The sequence below is a fragment of the Primulina tabacum genome, chromosome 6 (genome assembly GCF_025594145.1).
Source record: "Primulina tabacum isolate GXHZ01 chromosome 6, ASM2559414v2, whole genome shotgun sequence".
NCBI classification, from domain to species: Eukaryota; Viridiplantae; Streptophyta; class Magnoliopsida; order Lamiales; family Gesneriaceae; genus Primulina; species Primulina tabacum.
This window is the reverse complement of record NC_134555.1, coordinates 1,574,172-1,594,858: the sequence shown is the minus strand read 5'-3', so window position 1 is coordinate 1,594,858 and position 20,687 is coordinate 1,574,172. Positions and strand designations below refer to the sequence as shown.

The following is a 20,687-nucleotide window of genomic DNA, read 5'->3' as shown; positions in this document are numbered from 1 at the left end:
GTAAATGGGTTGGAGATGAATATTGTATTTGGTGCAGAAATCGCACTATTTTAGTGTAAAATTTACACAAAAATAGATTTTGTGGTTGGCGATGACCTTCGTGAATCTAGAATAATTCATGTAATATTATTATTAATTATTGGATCAGTTGGGGCACAAATTATTCAAGTGTTGAAAATGTAATGGTTCAACCCTTCAAATGATTCTATTGTAAAATCATGTGGTAGCATTATACCAACCGATGATAGGCATTGCATATCAAGAAAAATGATAACTTTAACAATAGTTATGATGGAAAATCATAGGCATATCCTCGTTCGTGATCGCTTTTTAATTGTTACCCCAAATTTAATATATATCAAATTAGCTATTTTATATGGAAAAGATAGATTGTGCATTTGGGCGTGAATTTTTTGAAATAATTTTTTAAAATGTAAATTTATTCTACACTGACTATGAGGCATTAACGTCATATCAGAAAGTGACAAAAACTAAAATCCAGGAAAAAAAATAGCATATCGTAAGAAAAAGCCTACCCCTTCAATCTCAATCCCCTCTTCCAACACCAGAACAAACCAGAGAAGACACACGCATAAAACACAATACATGCATGGGCATAGCAAGGCAAGCCAAGATTCATTTCTAACCATTGGAAACTGCAGATTTCTGTGACTTTTATGCATTTTTAGTGTAAAGATGAAATCTTTATCGATGTCAATGTCGAGTCCAAGCAAGGCGGGGGCGGAAAATTTTCCTCCGCCATTGATGAGGTCCTTGAAAAGCGATTTGGGAAGCAAAAGCAGAAGCAGAAGCAGCGGCAGCGGCAGCGGCAGCGGCAGGCCACGTGCAAGCCCGATGCTGATAGGAAAAAAGAACGCGGTTGGTGTGATTGAAACTACACAAGAGCCATCTTCTCCTAAAGTAACTTGCTTCGGCCAAGTCTCTGCTCGGCGCTCATCCAATGCGAAGGCCAAGAGCACCGCAAGCCACCGTCCCTGGTGGCGGCACAAGAAAATCTCATCTTGCGGAAAAGTTAGCTCAAGATTTGGCAGCTGGTTTTTGTTCTGTAAGTCTGTTTACTGCAAGAAAGTGGATGATAGAGAGGATTCTTTCAGGGCTAATTCGAATCAGAAATTCAAAAAGAATGAGAATGGTGCTTCCGCTGATAAAAGAGACGATAATAATTGTAGTAGCGAGAATGAGGTTGACGATATAAAGTGTGAAAACCTTGGAGTTGGGATTCAAGAAAGTAAAGATGATTTCGTTTTTTGCCCACCCAAAAATGCACTAATCTTGACTAGATGCAGATCTGCTCCTTACAGATCTTCATCTTTGGCAGCAAGAATTTGGGGGTCCCCATTTGAACCTACTGGAATAGAAGCGGTCAAAACTGAAATCGAGGAAAAAACAGAGCAAGAACCTCATCCCTGTCCAGAGAATGCGGCGGAGGAATCAAAAACTATCCCCGAAAGCAGTAGGAAGTTGGAAACTGAAAATGCAAATACAGAAAATAATAATCAAGATTCCAAGGGAACTGAAGGAGGTGAAGTAGTTCATCCTTTACTACTGACAAGATGTAAATCAGAACCAGCAAGAACAGGTGAGAGGCTTAATCCAGACCGTTGTTTTTGGTGACATAGTAACTTCGAATAATTGATAAATGGACAATGATTTTGGTTCTGCTTCTTTCCGAAAGAAAACAATGTAGATTGATCTTGTCTTGTATCTGACAAGTTTTGCTCCAAAATAGAGGAAGAATAATCATGAGAACTGAACATATGTTTCTTGCTTGTGCCTTAGATCTATTCTTCTCAACCAGCCAAGACAAATTTAGCAATAGTTCCTCCAAAGTATTTTAATAAGAACTTTCCATTTTTTATTTTTGCAGAAAACTTGAGCAAAGATTGAATGAAAACTGGAACCGTGAAGTTATTCCATTCCTGAAAGTTTACATTCAGGTTGTGAAATGATCGTGTTCATCATCCTACAATTTCATCTTGTTTTTCAATTTGTATTTAATTTTCTTGTGTCGTTACTTTGAAAATGAGAATGCCACATAAAGTGACACGCAACCACATTTATAAACAATTATCCTATTGATTTTTTTCTTTAAAAAATATTTCTCTAATATTAGAAAATTCATTTATTTAATATGAGCATTATACTTTGATATCTCTAAAATAAAAAAAATTATAAAAAAACAAACTATTGAAATCTTTTACCCTCTCATTTGGGAAATCGAAAAGGCTGATATCAAGAGAAAAGTGGGTCATCTTTTGCCATAAAGGTGATTTATTTTTTAATTTATTAAAGTAATCCAGTCATATTGTATCTAAGTATTGTCTAGCACATTTCCCAATTTTCTTGAATTAAGTTCAGACCTTCATACCCTAGGGCAGATATTTCATTTGCCGGAGGGAACGTATTGGTTATCAACGATCCAAACAGAAGATAAGAGCAATTTTTAGTGGGCAAACAAGCTTCATTTTCTCTTTAAAATGATGTTTTGCACTCAAATTAGGTAAATATCATGCATTTTAATTAAAATTATACATCCACTACGTAAAATTTCATGTACGAGAGTATTTTAGTTTCAACTCTGAAAATAAATGAGAGCTAAACTCGCTGATTTTCACGGAGAGAGTTTAGCTTACCGCAACATTCATACTAGGTCCTTGGCATTGTGAAATTTGAACCTTTTAAAGTTCCATTGGAAATAGTAACTTGGAACATCTTTAGTTTCTACGGAATGGTAATTTATCCATCCGTAGAAGAGAAAGTACTAGGCACAGATCTCCAGAGGAGAGGTAAAAGGCAAGATACCTATTTATCCCTTGTGAGTATGTACAGTGTGTGTGTGCGTAACTCGGTCTCCCAACATCACTAAAACGTCAAACAAAAAATTTAAAAAGGCAATATCGTGGATCCAAACAACCTTCTTAGTTCTTAGTCAATAGACAATGCCGAGAGTCTAATTCTAATCTCAAGTGAAGTTCTTTCCACACTGGATGACAACGAAGGTCTAAAAACAATGCAATGATTTTTTTGACAAAGTTTTTAACATTTGAAGTCTAAAGAACAACTTGACTTCCTAGGGGAACATCCCATGTTACCTCCATCTATTCTCCAGGAGCTGATACACCTTGCTTCAGCCTTTCCCTCTTCATCTTCTTTTTTGAAACAGGCTTCTTTTTCTTCTGAGGGAGGGTTTTCTGGGCGTATGCGTACAGAGCATAGTTTCCAATGAGGAATGTCAAGAGCAGCCCACCTATGACAAGCAGGACAATTAAACCTGGGTTGAATCCCTTGGCTTCAATGTCCTGGGCAACATTTTTCTGTTGATCCAGCGAATGAGAAATAAAGAATAGTGAAAAACAGCAAAAAATTTGACATCACAAAACTTGAGCCACCACGAAGTTATGAGTAATCATCGTATAACTGCCTAGTCAACATTAAAATGAATGTAATATGTGATTCAAGCAGAAGAATGTTACAAGATTCCATGCCGAAGGATATACTACGTACTTGCGCTTGAATTAGCTTTAAAGAAGTGAGAGTATGATATGCAGATGCCTCAACTAGGGGGAAACACTAGAAAGAGGTTTCAGTGCTCAAGTACACATAAAGACAACATAAAAGATAATCATTCTCATCCGCTCAATTCCCGAGTGCAAAACAAATGGGACCATAACGTTGTCCTATATCTTCTCATCCTAAACATATAACCCAGTTTCCTATTGGCCTAAAGCAAAATGCACAAATCAAACTAAGTGAACGGTAAATGAGGAAATTATGAGCACCAGCATAGAAGATACATAATCATGTGGATGCTTTATGCATTGATTATTTATCTCAACAATATACATCTGAGTCTGTATCATTTAATGCCCAAAATTCCACTTCAAAATTCAAATGCAAGGGGGGAAAGGTACACAAGATCGAGAACAAGAAAAAATTGGGGGGGGGGGGGGGGGGGGCAGGGTGGGGAATTAGCCTCGGAAATGCAAAACAAGATCATCCAACCATACAAGGATGAAATTAAAATCAGATCACACAATCAGATTTAAACTTAATATGCTAAGCAAGTCATAGTGTCAGGATTTGATTGGTGCCGTGGAAACAGATTACAAAATATTGTTTCTGCGTAAATAAAACAATACCAAGTAATAACATTTACAGACACCAGACAGGATTAATCATGTATTTTACATGCATGCTCGCAATCACAGTCAAACACACATATTATAGGCTTGAAATAAATGCCACTGGACCAACAAAGCCATATCCGTAAAACGTGGAAATGAATATCAAACAAGCCATGCAAATGTAAAACCATATGTCAGGAATGTACAGTAGATAAGTTTAATGTGAGTCGTTAATCTGAAGGATAACAGCATAGTGTTTATTTTACCACCCCTGACTCCAAACTATCCAGAGTCCCAGACATAAGATTTGATACACAATTTTCGTCCCCCTTCATAACCAGATACAATGTTCGAGTAAAAAAAGATTCTTTCTATATCCTCACAGAACGAGCCCAAGCATCTGTAATTGAATTCTAGTCAGTTCTCCAACAAGAACAAATTTTTTCTTCGGCAAACCAAAAACATGCAACAGCAATCTCATTTGCCCATCCATTTCGAGAGCAAATCCGATAAACCAAACGAATTCAAGCAAATCAACCCAACAACAAATATTTACAAAAAAGAATGTTGCAGATAAATACATACGAAATCCAATCCACCGATAATCCACAGATCTTCGTTTAAATCAACTCAATCAATCCCAGGAATAACAGATCTACAAATATGAGCAAAAATTGAGCTGATTTTGGACCAAAAAAGGGTACCATTCGATCAAATGCCGGAGGCACGCGATCGTCAAAATCTGGTTCGTAATCCATGGCCCTCCACGTTAACAATAACACAGATCAAGAAAAATAAGAGAAAAGGATAAGATCAGAACAAGAAAAATAGGAGAAAAAAAGCAACTATTGTCTTCAATTGAGCGCGTATTTGTGGAAGTTCTGCGGCAGAGTTTCTGAAAAGTCCTCTGTTTTTTAATATTTATGAAATTACCCACATGTTCTTAGCCCAAATGAAAATTGAAACTTGTAAGCCCAAGCTCAGTTGGAAGGCTATCCCAAGACCAAGACCAAGACCAAGCCCAAGCACAAGCCCAAGACCAAGCCCAAACCTAAGCTCAAGCCCAAGACCATTGGGCACCTCCTTAAAATTGGGTGAATTTTAAAGTATTAATTTGTTAAGTAATATATAGATGCTATCGTTTAACTTACCCTGATCTTACTATAATTTGAAACATCTTATATAAAGGTTCGGTCGACCCTACCCCTGCGGGCACTGCCTGCAAGCCAATTTTTTTTTTTTTTTTTTTTACAGGGAGGTGGGCCCGGATCACTCATGTGGAGTGATCGGGCCGTTCATAGGTTGAAATAAACCTGTATAAATATCATTTCAAATTTATTATTCAAATATCTTCATGGATCAAATCTCCTCCTCCAAATTCGTCTATATTGATTCGTCCTTTTCTTCAAAATTTCAAAGGAAAACGTGCTTTTAACTCACATAAAAAGAAATAAGTTTTTTCAATTGATAAAATTGTATTCAATCTTTAACTTGTGAACAAAATATTTTTGACAAATTGTTTAAAAAAGAAATAACACAAATTAGTTAGTTAAAAAAATTCAATTTTTTTTATTTAACTAGACTGCATCAATATGATCGTTAATATTATTTAGATTTTAAAAATTAACGTGTATCTGACTTCACTATGTTGTCAAGCGGATCTAATATTTATTCAAAACAAAAGAATTTCACGCGAGCGAAATTCCATGGATTTCGTTCAATTTTTCAGCCTACACCCACATAAAGTCAATTGACGATAAAGAACTTTGGTATTTAATTTACAATTTGCTTAACAAAACAAGGAAACGAAGCCTTGATCCACAAAAAAACTTGCACGAACGCAGTCACAGATTTTCATCAAGAACAGAATTTTGTATGATCTCTGGACAGTTTTGACAATATTGATAGTAACGATTTTAGTATATATTTTTTGGGTCTCGAGAGATGATGAACTCTGCGACGAGTAATAATATGATGTCTTCAGCATCCGCGTCTGGGAACAACGCACAGCCGCCGGGTTTGAAGACTTATTTCAAGACCCCAGAAGGCAAATACAAGCTTCAGTATGAGAAGACCCATCCAGCGATTGGTCAACAGTATTCCCAAGGCAAAACTGTAGTTCAGGTTTGTCGATTTCTGCTCTTTAGGGTTTCAATTTAATATTTCGCTGTTGAGTCAATCTGTTTTTGGCAATTTGTGTGTTGGAAATTGTAAGCTTTATCAGTTTAGTATAGATTTTGGAATGGCTTAAGTAGTCCATATTCATCTTTCGGGTCTTCAAACGGTTGTATGTAATATGCATTGGTTGTGGGTGGAGATATGTGTGATTGCTGTTATAGTCGAGTAACATGTCCTGAAATTTGATGCTTCTGACTTTTGGCTTGCTCACAAGGTTAAGTAAAGGATTTACCAAATAAGATGTTCTATGGTACCAGATTACTTGCTCTCTTATGAATGTGACTTGTAGGTAGTTTTAAACTGCTGAATGAATATTTTCTCAAGGTTGTGTGTCAGGTTACACTGGCTCACCTCAAGGATAAGCCAATGCAGACACCATCACAATCATCCTCAAGTTTGGGTGTCAGCAGTGGCGTGAGGTCAGCGGCAGCAAGGTTATGGAGTGGTGGAAATGGTGGTAGGGCCCTTAGTTTTGTTGGAGCAAATGGAGGTAAGTCGGTCGCTGGCACTAGTAGTAGAATAGGATCATTAGGCGCGTCAAGTTTGAATAATGTTGTTGGGAATTCAAACTTTGATGGTAAGGGGACTTACTTGGTGTTCAACTCCGGTGATTCAGTTTTCATCAGTGATTTAAATTCGCAGGATAAGGTAATTTGATGGTCTTCTGTTAACTTTTAAAATCATAATGGTGTTGATTTTTGAGAGGCCTTTTATTTTTTCACAGGATCCTATAAAGTGTATCCAGTTTAATAATGTATACCCTGTTTGTCATGCATATGACCCCGATGCAAAAGACGGGCATGATTTGCTTATTGGTTTAAGCACTGGAGATGGTTTGACTTCTTCTCTCAGAACTTCTAATTGACTATCATGAATAACACACTTTTATTTGAATTAGATTTTACTTTCTATTTTTTGTAGTCTATTCAGTGTCACTCAGAGAACAACTACAAGATGTTGGGAAGAAGCTTGTCGGGGCTCAACATTATAATAAAGATGGTTCTGTTAACAATAGGCAAGAACATGACTCTTATTTTGATCCCTTCCTTACGCATCTTTCTGCATTAAATCTTTTTATGTGATACTTGGAACAAATGCTGTTGTCACCTTGAGTGTATTTAATTTTTTATTTTTTGAGATGCCACTTTAGTTTATCATCCTCTTCGGGAACATGCTTCATCCAAGTTTTCTTATTTATGGGATTCCCAAACCTTCTCTTCTTGTATTGTACACAATTATTGACTTGAACTAATGTAGGTTTTATCACAATTGCTTCTCTAGATTGAGTCTGCTTTGTACGGACTTTATGGCCGTATGAGTTTGTTTGGGAATTTCTGAAATCTAAATCTTATCTGATTTTTTCAGTTTTCATTGTGGAATATATTGAAGTCCTGGAGTTTTTTAGCTGATCTATTACTCCTTTTCTTTTTAACAGTCGTTGCACCTGTGTTGCATGGATTCCCTACAGTGATGGATTATTTGTAGTTGCTCACGCAGATGGAAATATGTATGTTTATGAAAAGGCAAGTTTTGAAATGAATAAAGTTAATTCTCTAAGTGGCTGTGTTGTGAAATTTTAAATATCCCGATGTTCTTTTCAGAACAAAGATGGTTCTGGTGATCCTTCATTCCATGTGATCAAGGACCCAACTCAGTTTTCTGTTTCACATGCACGCTACAGTAAGGTATTGGCAATTGTTAATCATGTTCTGTACCATTTTTTTTGGTATTTTCACCTACTACCTACACTTATTTCCAAGTTTTTTCTGAGTTTCTATTAGCCTCTGTAATTTTTTTGCTGGGGCCTAGGAATCAGTGAATAGCACAAATTTAGTCAATTTTTTTTTGGCGGGGTGGGAACGAGGTGGTTTGCCAATGTCTTCGTAGAAGTCTTCCCTTGCAGAATTTTACTCTCTGAGTTGAGAAATATGTTTATTTTCTCGTTGATTGATGACAAGATGGACATCTATAAAGAAAAGGCTCACTACGTGGTTGTATAGATAGAGGATTTGACACATGCTTATAATTCATAATTTTCAGGACTTTGATTTTCATTATTGTTGTGGAAAGGTAGTGTTAACTGGAAGTGATTATATGATTCACTGCAGAATCCTGTTGCTAGATGGCATGTATCCCATGGTTCAATAAATGGCATTGCTTTTTCAAGTGATGGATCTTATATAGCAACCGTCGGAAGAGATGGTATTGTCATTTTCTTAAGTCATTTGGCTATTTCGAATTTTCAAGTGTGAAAATTTGTCTCCAACCGCCTGTCAACTTTCCCCTTTATTTATAGGCTAAGTAAATTTAATGAGTGCAGGTTATCTTCGAGTGTTTGACTACAAAAACGAACAACTTATATGTGGTGGAAAAAGCTATTATGGCGCTTTACTGTGTTGTGCTTGGAGGTGGGCATTCTTATTTTCTGGTTTGAATGGTTATTCTTCGATTCCCAACAATACTGCTTCTGCAAGTACATTGTGTGGTCAATATTAAAAGAAATGAAGTTACTAATGGAAAACGAACAACAGTATGGATGGAAAATACATTTTGGCTGGAGGAGAAGATGACCTAGTTCAAGTTTGGAGCATGGAAGATCGGAAGATTGTGGCATGGGGCGAGGGACACAACTCATGGGTGAGAGTTCTATGATTAACCATCCACTAGATAGTATCTCCAGCTTACTTAGATAAATGATTTGCAACTTGTTCTGTAAAACTTTTGAACGGTGCTGAAAGCCTTCTTTAATGTTTACACAAACGATAATATTTTTTTCTGAAGAGGAATTTCCAGAATAAGTTACGTTCATTTATAAATGATTCACTTCATCTATTTATGGGTCTGCCCTGTAAATGTTGAATTGTTAGTAGAACTAATCTATATGTTCCAAAAGTAATATCAAGATTCCAGGAGAGCTGCTCAATTAACCATTTAGCACACAATACTTATACAGCAGTCCAAATAGCATAGATGATTTTTTTGGTTCAAATATAAACTGTATTAATCACCTGGATCGGGTTGTAGACGGTTGCTATGTGCTTAATTTCTGGTGGATACTGATGTCCTTTTTTACATATGTTCTCGGCAATGGCAGGTTAGTGGTGTGTCATTTGATTCATATTGGTTGGCACCAAATTCTGATGGTGTGGCTGAAAATGTTGTATACCGTTTTGGCTCAGTTGGTCAGGTATTAAAATTGAATTATTGCTTTAAGCATAATTAGTCAATTTTTGTCTTTAATAACTTTCTCATTATTTGACTGATGTGTTATATAACCCTGTACACCTTAATACTGCAACAAAAGGACTTCAAAAAAACCCCCAAATAGTCAATATGTTATCGTATTCTTGGATTACAGGCTGTAAATGTTGATCTTGCAACCACTTGTTCTTGCTCAAAATAACTTCTATTTCTTCTGAACTATAGTTTTGAATTTGCGGAGGAATGTTGGACATCTATAAAATGGATAAGGAACCATGTGTTTTATTTGGAACAACTTAGGGCAATATGCTGGAGCTTGTCCGGGTTCACTGTTCCGTAATTATGTCCTTTTTTCCTTCCTGCATAGGATGTCCAACTCCATGGAGTTGGTTTTCACACATACCACAATGTTGATTAGATTCCTGTATAAATATTCTGGTTTGACTTCCTTTTGTTCTTTTTCTTTTGTTATGTTCTTTCTTGAAATCAAGAGATCACATGATATATTAATATTTATTCTGATGTTTGCCGTGCAAAGTAAATACACCTTTCTGTATTGCACCAGTTACCTTTTAGAAACAGATTAAGAGGATGCTATCTGATAGATCCGTCACCTCGAGGCCTTTCATTTCCATATTTTATTTCTTAAATGTTCTTTATTTATGTAAAGGATCACTTATGTGGGGTACATTTATTTCAGTGAAGAAGAAGAATCTTCTTTTGATAGAGACTTATATGTCTCTCATGCACACTATTACTTGCCATCTGTTTCTTCCCTATCACCATCTCTCTTTGTAACATACGGAAAACTTAATTTTTGTGCAGGACACACAATTACTTCTATGGGATCTTGAAATGGATGAACTTGTGGTACCAGTACGGCGTCCCCCTGGTGGGTCCCCCACTTTAAGTACCGGAAGCCAGTCATCTCACTGGGACAGTGCTTGTCCTGTTGGCACCTTGCAACCTGCTCCAAGCATGAGAGACATCCCAAAACTCTCTCCGCTAGTGGCTCATCGTGTTCACACAGAACCTCTTTCTGGTTTGATATTCTCTCAAGATTCTGTTCTTACTTGTAGCCGGGATGGACACATAAAAATTTGGACTAGACCTGGTTCCCTTGAAAGCCAATCAAACACCACTGATTCTATGTTAACTGCAAGCTTGAAAGAAAAGCCATCAATACCATCGGGGAAAGTGGTAAGTCCTCGTTTCAAACAATGACGATAATGATCAGTCAATTTATAATAAGAAAAGCAACTGTGTGACGCTAATTGGATCGAGGAATACGGCCGTTGGGATTCTTTGCAGAGTTCTTTTGTGGATTGACTGAGCATATGTGTTACTCATGTATGCTCTCAGTAAAAAACTAACAGATAATTATGTGGCCAACCAATTAGCCCTGCAGTGGAGCAGCTGGTTTGAGTTAAGTTCTGGATGCGAGTCCTACCGGTACGCGAGATGATTATCGTATATGAGCTAAATATCATTGGAATTTGTTTGAGATTGAGATAGAAAGCACAAGCATTTTGTAAGTATGAGAGGATGTCCGAGAAACATTATTGATGAAAAATAATTGAGTTGTGCGTCTTTGGAATTTTTACTCCTTTGTTCATGCGCTCTGTTTTGCTATAGCACGCTGTGGGATTTATTTATTTTTTTTATAGTAAGCACAAGCTGGGATTTTAATTTTTCTTTCCTGTTTTATTTTTCAATTTGTGTAATTGAATATGTAGTCTACTAAGCATTTTGAACGAACACAAATCGATTGTCTCAAACGGTAATGATTTATAAATGATGAATATCATATAGTAATGTATTGTTTTGGAACCTCCAAACTTTGGCTCGGCTCGGCTCATCTCTTTTGGCTCGGATGGCAAGGATACACTCAACATATGACAAGCAGGTATCCGTGGCATCGGCATAAAAACTCAACGGCCTACCAATAAGATTTCGGTGAAATGTCAAAATCCTGCTGATTTACAATAGAAGTGACCCTGTAGCTGAATATTGAGACGATCACACATCAATTTAGTTAACCGATTTGAGTCCAACACAGATCATCTTTGCATACAACCTTAAATAAGTATGAAGTTTGTTTCACATTGATCGGAATTCGAGATCAAACTAATTCTGGAATCATCAGCAGTCACAGAAGCAGCAGGTTGGGGAGCAAGAAAATGTGTAGGGCCTGTACCTTTTCAAATTCCAAAAGCCACCCTCTGTACATAATCAGGACGCCTTTTGCTGGGCAACCGAAGCAGTCCGGTAATCTGTAGCTCAGTCACTGCCCTGCAGAATTCAGCTCTATACATAATGCAGTTATGGATATCAGTAGTAATATTGTGTAAATCTGCTGGCGTGAGTAATAAAAAATGCTCCATAAATTTCAAATGAATAATACAGAGAAGAAGGGCACAAGGATACTGAATTGAAGCATCATTCCGGCGTCCTGGTTCCTTAGAACTTTTTCGTTTTTTAGGTGATGGTGACAACTTTAACCTCTTCTTGGCTTGTGAACATGGGGGAGAAACAATGGCTCTGAAAGAGTTAAACCATTCGTGAATATTGATGTAATCACCATGTTCTTGAGCCAGAGAGTACCTATGCAAGAAAATGAAATTACTTCAGGGAATTACCATGAAATGCCAGAATAGCACATAACAGTTTTTCTTTTAATTGTTTTCGCTCCTAAGGCTTTAAGTTGACAAGTATCAATACACAAAGTTCAAAATGTCAACATTTCAGTGGAACATTACTGTTAAAGAGGTAGATATGTACTACTTACATTATCGAGGTATCATGCATGGATGGTAATGGCCCACTTCCATTTTTGCAGCAAGAACACTTGAGAAAATTCCGGGACTCTAAAAGGTCAGCCTGGATTCTTCTTCTAGGATCTCCTATCAAAGCCTAAAGTGATGAAAACAAAATACACCAAGTCTACAGCATCAGCATATAAATATCTATTTAAACTCCTACACATTTTAATGATTTTAGATGTTTCTGCCACCTTATATATACATAATTTTGCTAAATTGTTGCTGAGAAACTGATTCATCAATAATTCAAGTCTGCCTAAAACACACAAACAAATGGATTTTTAGCAAACTTAACTGCTTGGAGCGTGTGGACATTATTGAAGAAGAATATTTCATTGAAAGGTATACTTTCAATGGGCTTCATATCCCTGATTTTTCAGCAAAAAAACATCAGTTACTGAGTATGCCAACATTAAAACAGTGTATAGAATACAAGAAATCAAGTTAATCAACACTATAAAATGATCAAAGAAAGAACTTATGCATTCACTTACCATTCTGAAAATTTGCGGTCCACATTTGAGTTATGTCAACAAAACGAAATTTATTTTATAAGCATAATTATGAGATACAGTTAGACAATGGAAGTATGGTCGCTACATAAAACTAGAGATTATTTTTGTCAGCCATAAATTAAACTACCAGTTATGCCTCAGATTTTATTTCAAGTAAAAGCTCAAATTAGTCAAGAATTCTTTTTCTTTTATCATTAGAAGATAAATCAAATTGAGCCAGTAAGAGAAGCGATGAAGGGGCATTGCATTAACTGAATGACACTGCTTGAGTCAACTCTGTTAGTAAACTTACTAGGTATAAGCTATCCCTACCTGACCATGCATTCCAGAAATATAGCAACTTTCTCGTTTAGTGCACTTTTATCCTTGTTTTCATGAACATATTTCCTGGCAATGGACTTCCTGTGACATCAGCACAGAGTACATGAGTCATATCCAAATTCTGTCAATATTATAATATTCAGAGATGTTGAAGCTAAATAAAGAATTCAAGCAAAAAATGCAAATAAGATCAGATCAAAGACAAGTTCAAACCCAAAATCAAAATGGTCAAATGTGATGAAGACTTTAAATGCCCGAATTAGACACTTCGTTGTGCTATGATCAATCAATTGAAGTAACTGAGAAAAGAACTTTCATAGCATCAACGGCAATTTGTAAACCAATAGGTTTCAGGTTGAGAGGTCACCTAAAAATTCACCGAGATCGGCTACTACTGTAAATCATGAATTTTCCGTACACGTTGGGCCATTGGGGATGCATTGATGTGGCATAAAATGTTTGATACGAAAATTAATACTAGGCCAAAGTAAAGATTCAAAATGGAGATAACATAAATAGAGCTTGTCACCACTCAGTAAGTTCTGTGGTCCATGAAAGAGGTTTCTACGCCATCTATTTGGTCTAGGACTGATACATGGTCAAATAATACAATACAGTGCAAGGCAGCAAAGAGAAAATACCTGGTTGCTTCATTCAAATCCCTTTTTGAATGTTTGTCCTCCAATGCTACCAGAGACTGCAACTCCTTTACTTTTTCATGAATCTGGACATTGTTTTTCAAGTATTAAAATCAGCTAGACACGGAAATCATAATATGAAAAAATTATTCATAGTTGATTTTGAGTAGACACTGGAACATTATAGGAATCCACATCATAAGCAAAAATATAGCAATTTGCTAAACACGCTTTTCTGTTTTAGCTTGAAGTTTCTATACATCAAAATTCTAAAAAAATTATGGTCGAGAAAAACTGAAGCAAGTATCAAGCATATCAGAAACACGGATGTTAAGCATTTTAAACTGCAAATATGTCAATTTTCATATATTTATAAATTTTACTGGTAAACCATTGGCTATTCAAAAACAGAGCCCCTTTTGTATTCTTCATCAAAGCTCTGTGCAGCCTATTCATTATAGAAAACATTAGACAACTTAAACATAAATACTTTTTAATGCAATATAACTCTAAAATGTGATTTCTGGGATATTTGATGGTGTACTTGAACGATGGAAAGGTTAGTACTGCATATTGGAGTTTTTGACCTTTTGCAGGGACAGTTTTAGTCCAAATTTCAGAAAAAATAGGACTAAAATGTGTCCAACATGTTCCCGAACTACTTGCAATTGCAAACTTTTAAAACTTAACGAATTATCAAAAGATTCTATTTATTTTGTCTTATTCCTTGATCGGTGCATCAAAACCACTTTATTTGGTTCACTGTGATGTTTGGAGTCCCTAAAAAATTACCATTTTAATTTGAACAAAGTGGTTGTTACTTTCATTAAAGATCATACTCAACTTTGTCGGAATTTTTACATGAGTGAAAAATCTGAAGTTAAAAAATTGTTCAAAGAGAGCAATATTGTTTTCTACACATGCCCAAAGTATTCATGGAGGGATGCAATTCTAACAGCGTGTTATCTGATTAGGATGGCCTCACATGTTTTGAAATATATAACACATCTAACGAATTCAAAAAATGTTTCTCAATCATTTCTGATTTGCCATTAAAGGTACTTGTCTGTCTGTGCTGTTCTTGTCCATATACCAAATCATTTGCATTCTAAGGTTGATCTTAGGGCCAAACCGTGCATTTTTGCTTGGCTATATTTCTAATAAAAAAGGAACCAGTGTTTGCAGAAAAGTTGTGATCCCAGGAAGGTGAATAGGCAGTTCGTTGAGAATAGGTCAATGTTGCATTAGGGGATCTTGGAGGACAAGATGTGGAAATGAATCTCATTCTAGAAGGTGTTAAAAGCAAGTTACATATAAACATATCTATCACACGTGTGTGTCTATATATTTGTGTAAGTAAATACATATACACACACAAACAAATATATCTATAGATATATGTACTTATACATGCATGTACTTGTGTATAAATCTGTAGATACACATAATTATATTCCCATCTTGCGGTTTCCAACGAGTGATGTCAAGAAAATAAGATTAAAAAGAGGGAAATTGAGAAAGACATGAAATGACTTGTGGGGAAGGTGAAAATTAATCTTAACCTATAAAAATCCCCAATGAAACAAAACCAAATGATAATTCATCTTGGGAAAATGAAAAGCATTTCCACAATATAGAAGCGTATACGGCAAAATGTTTTTTGTGAATTTTTAGCATGTATAGGGAGTTAATACGCATTCGCCTTAATATTTTTCAAATTCAGGAGGAAACATGTCCTATGATTTCACTACGCCCTGTTCAATTTACATGTGTCAAATGAGAGTTAATGCACCTGGTGCCCTTACTTTAAAAAAAAAAACCCTCATATTTTCAGGGAAGAAAATACGGTGTGATGCATTAGCGAATAAGCCAGGCATTTGTGGGCATAAATTTTAATGTTATATAGAACTGATTATATTTTTGTCAAGAGGTGCATCCTTCTCTCATGTATTTTCATTTTGGTGTTTATATACTGGTAGAGATCAATGCTTAAGCTTGTCGCAATGCATCTTTTTTTTAAAAAAAAACAACCAAATTTATGTTTGACAACCCACCTCAGTTATGCCTCTGGAAAGTATTTTCCAACGCTTGAGTAACTTGGCCATCTCAGCGCCTGAGAGATCCCTGGAAACATTTAACTATCATTCATTCAGAGACTTGACACATAAATCTTAGTTATTCGATAAACCAATAAATCTACGTATATTCAAATCGAACTCGTATATTATCGATGTTCAAGGACGATCAATCAGTTATAAAACAACTATTTGAACCCAAAACAAAACAAAAAAAAGCACTACCTAACTATCTGAATTACGCGATGATCACAACCTCCTTCTTGCAAGCAGGCAAGTAAATGCTCTTGTTAGTTATTCTATAAACAACCAATAAATCTCCTCACACCATAAACAATGGCATTTTCAAATAGAACTCCTATTATCGATGTTCAAGGACAATTAATCAAACTATAAGACAACTATTTGAACCAAAACAACAAAAAAAACACTACCTAACTATCTGAATCGCACGATGAACACAACCTCCTTTTTGCAAGCAGGCAAGCAAATGTTCATCAGGAGATGATTGTCGATTATCTTTTGCCAATTGACAATGATCAGAAGCCTTGCTGTTGCATAGCTCGCGTTCAAGCATCTCACAGTACAGATCTAACAGGGTGATTTTCTGATACTTTCCAACTTCATACAGGCACTGCAACAATGTTCATCTATCAAATGACAAAATTCTCTGATGTTTAGTTTAATAAAAGTTTTTACATATAAACTGCGAAAAGAAAAAGAACACATGGATAGATGTTTGGCATGGAAGAAAATCAAAAAGGGCTGAAGGTACATGTTCTATGCTCTACACCAGATGATAATCATGTAAAGAATCTAAAAGAACAATCACCAATAGAGCGAAATCTAAAATATGAAATAGTTTCACCAACAAAAAATTCTTGGTTAATATATAAAACTGCAACTTTTTTTTAATCATATAAAACTGTAACTTATTTTCACGGACAAATTTATACACAATAATGTAACATGTTATGTTTCCTCCCACGTCGCTTGTAAAAAGCTTGCATTGAAGGTTTATAACCTCTTGGGCACCCTCCCCTCAATAGCTAACTTTTGAAGTTGAGTTTTACTAAGAATTATAACAGTGGTATCAGAGCATTTGTTCCCTGTGGATGACCCTCGTTCCGGTGGGTGGGGACGGCTGCTACCCGCATAAGTGCGGGGTCCGCGAAGTCACTTGGGAGGGCTGCTACGCACATGCGGGTGTGGTCCGCGAAGTCACCAACTGCCGTGGACATCAGTTCTGAAAGGAGATGGATTGTAATGTGTCATGGTTCATCCCACATTGCTTGTGAAAAGCATGTCTTGTGGGTTTATAATCTCTTGAGCACCATCCCCTCAATAAGCTAGCTTTTGAGGGTGAGTTATACCAAAGGTCGTAACAAATAAAATCTATATTACCAAGGTCTATGAAACTATGAACTGAATATTTGGATCTTACCATAACCATAGAGTTCCATAGATTGCGAAATTGTTTTAGTTTGGACCAACCACAGACCCAGACGTCATCGCCAGAGCTAGACTGACAAAATCTTTAGAAAGGGGTGATTTAGTATCAGAAATTAAACAAGAATGTATATCTTTTTTAATTTTAAAAATATAGCTAATAAACCATGTGACATGGTGGCATAGACCTCTTTAGTTAAAGAAGAGATGTGGATTCAAATCCAGTTAAAAGACCCCCTACCCCAAATTGTAGTCAAAAAAATTATAAGCGCAAACAATTTTTCCAAAACCTCTGGATGGAAGGAAGATCCAAAGCTTGCTTGACCACAGTTTCTTGAGACAAAATACTTTCTCCTCCAAAGCACTGCAATGGGTTCAAAGGCAATTCTAAGCAAACAGAGTAAACATCTTCTGGCTGCCGAAGTAGGAACCAAGTACTGGATACAAATCACATGAAATTGCACACCATTTATGAGTATTTTAACAAAAAAATATGTGACTATACAATCACACTGAACTATCATTACCAGGAGAAATCACGTGGCAGAAAGAAGGAAAGTCACTAAACAAATTTGATAGAAATATATCTTGCCTTGGAGTCCTCGTCAGCTATTTTTGTAAGTAAGAAGCTTAGGTGTTCTGCATAAAGTTGTTGGGCCATAGAAATCTGGAAACACTCGACACAGCAGACAGATTAGGTGAAACCGACATGTTAAACATAAAAAGCCGTCGCCATAAAAACATATATAAAGATGGCAACAAAAATAACTATAATTATTTTGTATTAACCTTCAGAGCTCTAACAAATAAGGTCAGCGTTCCATCATGGTGTAAGAAGTAACTTCTCAGGAAACTCATCACTTGCTTCCCAACACTGAAACTGCCGGAATGTTTCAGAAGAACAGCCTCTATAATTGCATCCATCCTTTCAGCTGGAGTTCCCAAAGTGAACTCACAACTAGATATACGAGAGCATGCATTTGAAGATAATGTATTTCTCAGGACATCAACAGTTGTTGCAACTCCCACAATTAATATTGTTGGAATTTTTATTGCCCATTCGCTGCAAAAAGCCACAATGTAAGCATCATCAAGGATGAGGATTTGAAATGCTCAAAAATCACTACTCATTAAATCATGCCAGTTCAACCTGTGCCATCAATATATTCATATCATATGGTATGTCTATTCACCCATTAATGAGATCGGAAGCATTTAATGGATGTTGAATATCAAATATTGATGATAATGATGCTAGTGGAACAAGGACGCAAGGAAGACTTTTGTAACTTAATTTCAAACAATAAGTCGGACATCAAGTAAAAATCACTCTGTCCCTCACCAGATATGAAGTTTCTCAGTTCTCACATTCTCCATCCTTCTCTGTCCTTCACAGTTTCATACCATAAGAAACTGATCTTAAGGGCGACCAGAGATGCAACCCATACTAAAGAATGAAAAAAAATGAAAAAGACACATGGCAAAAGAGACTGACTTCACAGAGTTTAACCTAAAGATATCAAGGTTATGTTCAAATCTTCGACGTCAGTAACCTAATAACTTCTTCGATTTGCCATACCAAGGCACTCAATAAATGATTTCATGTGCTATATAATGCAAGATGTTGTCCACAGGGCACATCAATGAGCAATCGCCTAATTTTTGTTGCAGCAATAAAGATTCTTCATGTCTTCCATATTTAAGCACGCGTAATGCTTTTTCCAAATTTATTATTTTATAATCGCAAATGAAGAGCATCAAAGGGATATGAAAAGAACAGTAGTAGACGATGAGCCAATGAAAACAAAAGCATTCTAAACCTGGATTAGGAATGAAAAGCAGTGAAATTGGGTCCACATTTACCATAGGCATCAAGATGTTTCTTGTCGGGACAAGGTTTGCGAAAAAGATCAAAAAAAATTTATTGGCTAGATTGTTGGAAATAGCAATTTAACTGACTTTAAATTGTATATGTAAAATGGCATTGACAGCTTAAGAGCAAATTTTCTAATTGCACAAGTGAATGTATCATTTATGAATAAGATAATCGTGCTAGGTAAATGTAGATACTAAATATTGCTATATAAATTGAGGTGGCAATAGAAAGATATGTGCGGAGAGAAAAATCTACTATACCTCAACAAAATGATGAAATCAGCCAGGACAGAACCACTGCACCTTTCCACATTGTCAATTATAACAACCAGTGGGTTCCCATAGTTCTCTGATTCAGTGTACCATGATGCTAGTGCAGAAATGTCAGGTGCCTGTTTAACAATCACAGAAAATTTAGATTTTGTATAGTGGTAAAGTTGCGGAAGCGTAGAGTAAATTACAAGCTTACATCAATGCCAACCATGAGAAATTGTCTCAATAATGTTTTGAGACAACCACCAACCCCATTCTTGGAAGAGAAATCCAATGATGTGAGGTTAGCAACGTGACATCCATGGGTCCTCAAATGTACACCAAGATCAACAAATGTGATTATATCATCAACGAATTCCATGTTTTCTGCTAATCCAGCACATAATTAATATCACCAATTTGCAGTAATGCAACAATATTAAATAGGGAAAAGAAAATTCACGGGGAGGAAGGTACTTACTAGTGAAGACCAGGGCAGTAAACAGTTTCCTGGATGCAACAGCAGAATCGAAGGACAAACGATTCAAAACTGGGCAGTGAATTTTTTTCTGAATAGCGCTAATGGGATCAACCCAGCAAACCCGAATTGCATGAAAGGACTTACGAACCCACTCGTCAATCTTTTCAAATACACCGGCATTTACATTTCTCAAAACATCCTGAACTTATTAATGTTCACGTTTTTAGACTGAAAACCCAATAACAAACATAGTGTGCAGATTTACAAAAGAAAACCAATAGAAGCATTAAAGAAAGATCGAAAGAGAATTTCACCGTGATAGTGGACTCAATCTCGGACCAAAGAAATCGAAAATTCTTTAATCGCGCGTTATCATCATATCCCTCGGCGGTAGCTTTCTCATTTGCATCGGAAGTTTTGGAGGATAAGTCGATTCTTCGACAGATTTTTCCGGTTGATTTTCTGGTCGGAGTTGCTTGGTGGAGAACAAAGAATGGCTGGCGCATTCGTAAGTATTTTCACATCAATGTTTTACAATTAATTTATAAACAAAACCGGAGGCACAAACTCGTAGTTCATATAAGTACCTGGAGATTATTATTATCGGCGGAGTAAATAGGCGGTGGAACCAAAGGAACGCCCGCCGGAGACATTTCGAACAGATTTTCGGAGACAGAGGTTTATACTCTCTCGCTCTACCAAGCCAACCCTTGGAATTGTTTCTTGTTTTGGCGG

At 36.3% G+C, this 20,687-nt stretch overlaps 4 protein-coding genes across 6 annotated transcripts; 2 read left to right on the top strand and 2 right to left on the bottom strand.

Annotated features, from left to right (window-relative positions):
• The first annotated feature begins 458 nt into the window (after window positions 1–458).
• LOC142548538 (uncharacterized) lies at window positions 459–2,113 on the top strand. Its single transcript, XM_075656907.1, has 2 exons — window positions 459–1,600; window positions 1,889–2,113. Exons 1-2 carry the CDS (start codon window positions 697–699, stop codon window positions 1,906–1,908), a joined length of 924 nt encoding a protein of 307 aa, XP_075513022.1. The 5' UTR covers window positions 459–696; the 3' UTR covers window positions 1,909–2,113.
• An 808-nt stretch (window positions 2,114–2,921) lies between these two features.
• On the bottom strand, window positions 2,922–5,054 carry LOC142548537 (DNA-binding protein S1FA-like). The gene is made up of 2 exons (XM_075656906.1): window positions 4,850–5,054; window positions 2,922–3,335 (listed from the first exon to the last, which is right to left on the bottom strand). Exons 1-2 carry the CDS (start codon window positions 4,901–4,903, stop codon window positions 3,120–3,122), a joined length of 270 nt encoding a protein of 89 aa, XP_075513021.1. The 5' UTR covers window positions 4,904–5,054; the 3' UTR covers window positions 2,922–3,119.
• A 791-nt stretch (window positions 5,055–5,845) lies between these two features.
• Window positions 5,846–11,219, top strand: LOC142548536 (uncharacterized). Of its 2 annotated transcripts, none has more exons than XM_075656905.1 (11): window positions 5,846–6,269; window positions 6,660–6,971; window positions 7,048–7,156; window positions 7,245–7,338; window positions 7,759–7,846; window positions 7,925–8,008; window positions 8,432–8,525; window positions 8,644–8,731; window positions 8,855–8,960; window positions 9,418–9,510; window positions 10,350–11,219. In XM_075656905.1, exons 1-11 carry the CDS (start codon window positions 6,090–6,092, stop codon window positions 10,746–10,748), a joined length of 1,647 nt encoding a protein of 548 aa, XP_075513020.1. In that variant the 5' UTR covers window positions 5,846–6,089; the 3' UTR covers window positions 10,749–11,219. The 2 variants fall into 2 exon arrangements, with proteins under 2 accessions (XP_075513020.1, XP_075513019.1); XM_075656904.1 differs by having other exon boundaries at window positions 5,848–6,269; window positions 6,648–6,971.
• Window positions 11,220–11,389: 170 nt separating this feature from the next.
• Window positions 11,390–20,679, bottom strand: LOC142548535 (origin of replication complex subunit 3). 2 transcript variants are annotated; one of them, XM_075656902.1, is made up of 17 exons: window positions 20,540–20,679; window positions 20,267–20,449; window positions 19,953–20,151; window positions 19,689–19,858; window positions 19,481–19,611; window positions 18,134–18,407; window positions 17,937–18,011; window positions 17,635–17,708; window positions 17,340–17,430; window positions 16,330–16,529; window positions 15,875–15,944; window positions 13,824–13,906; window positions 13,174–13,263; window positions 12,642–12,714; window positions 12,313–12,437; window positions 11,952–12,128; window positions 11,390–11,831 (listed from the first exon to the last, which is right to left on the bottom strand). In XM_075656902.1, the coding sequence occupies exons 1-17, from the start codon at window positions 20,603–20,605 to the stop codon at window positions 11,726–11,728; spliced, it is 2,187 nt and encodes a 728-aa protein (XP_075513017.1). In that variant the 5' UTR covers window positions 20,606–20,679; the 3' UTR covers window positions 11,390–11,725. The 2 variants fall into 2 exon arrangements, with proteins under 2 accessions (XP_075513017.1, XP_075513018.1); XM_075656903.1 differs by lacking the exons at window positions 20,267–20,449; window positions 20,540–20,679 and having other exon boundaries at window positions 19,949–20,122.
• Between the last annotated feature and the right edge of the window lie 8 nt (window positions 20,680–20,687).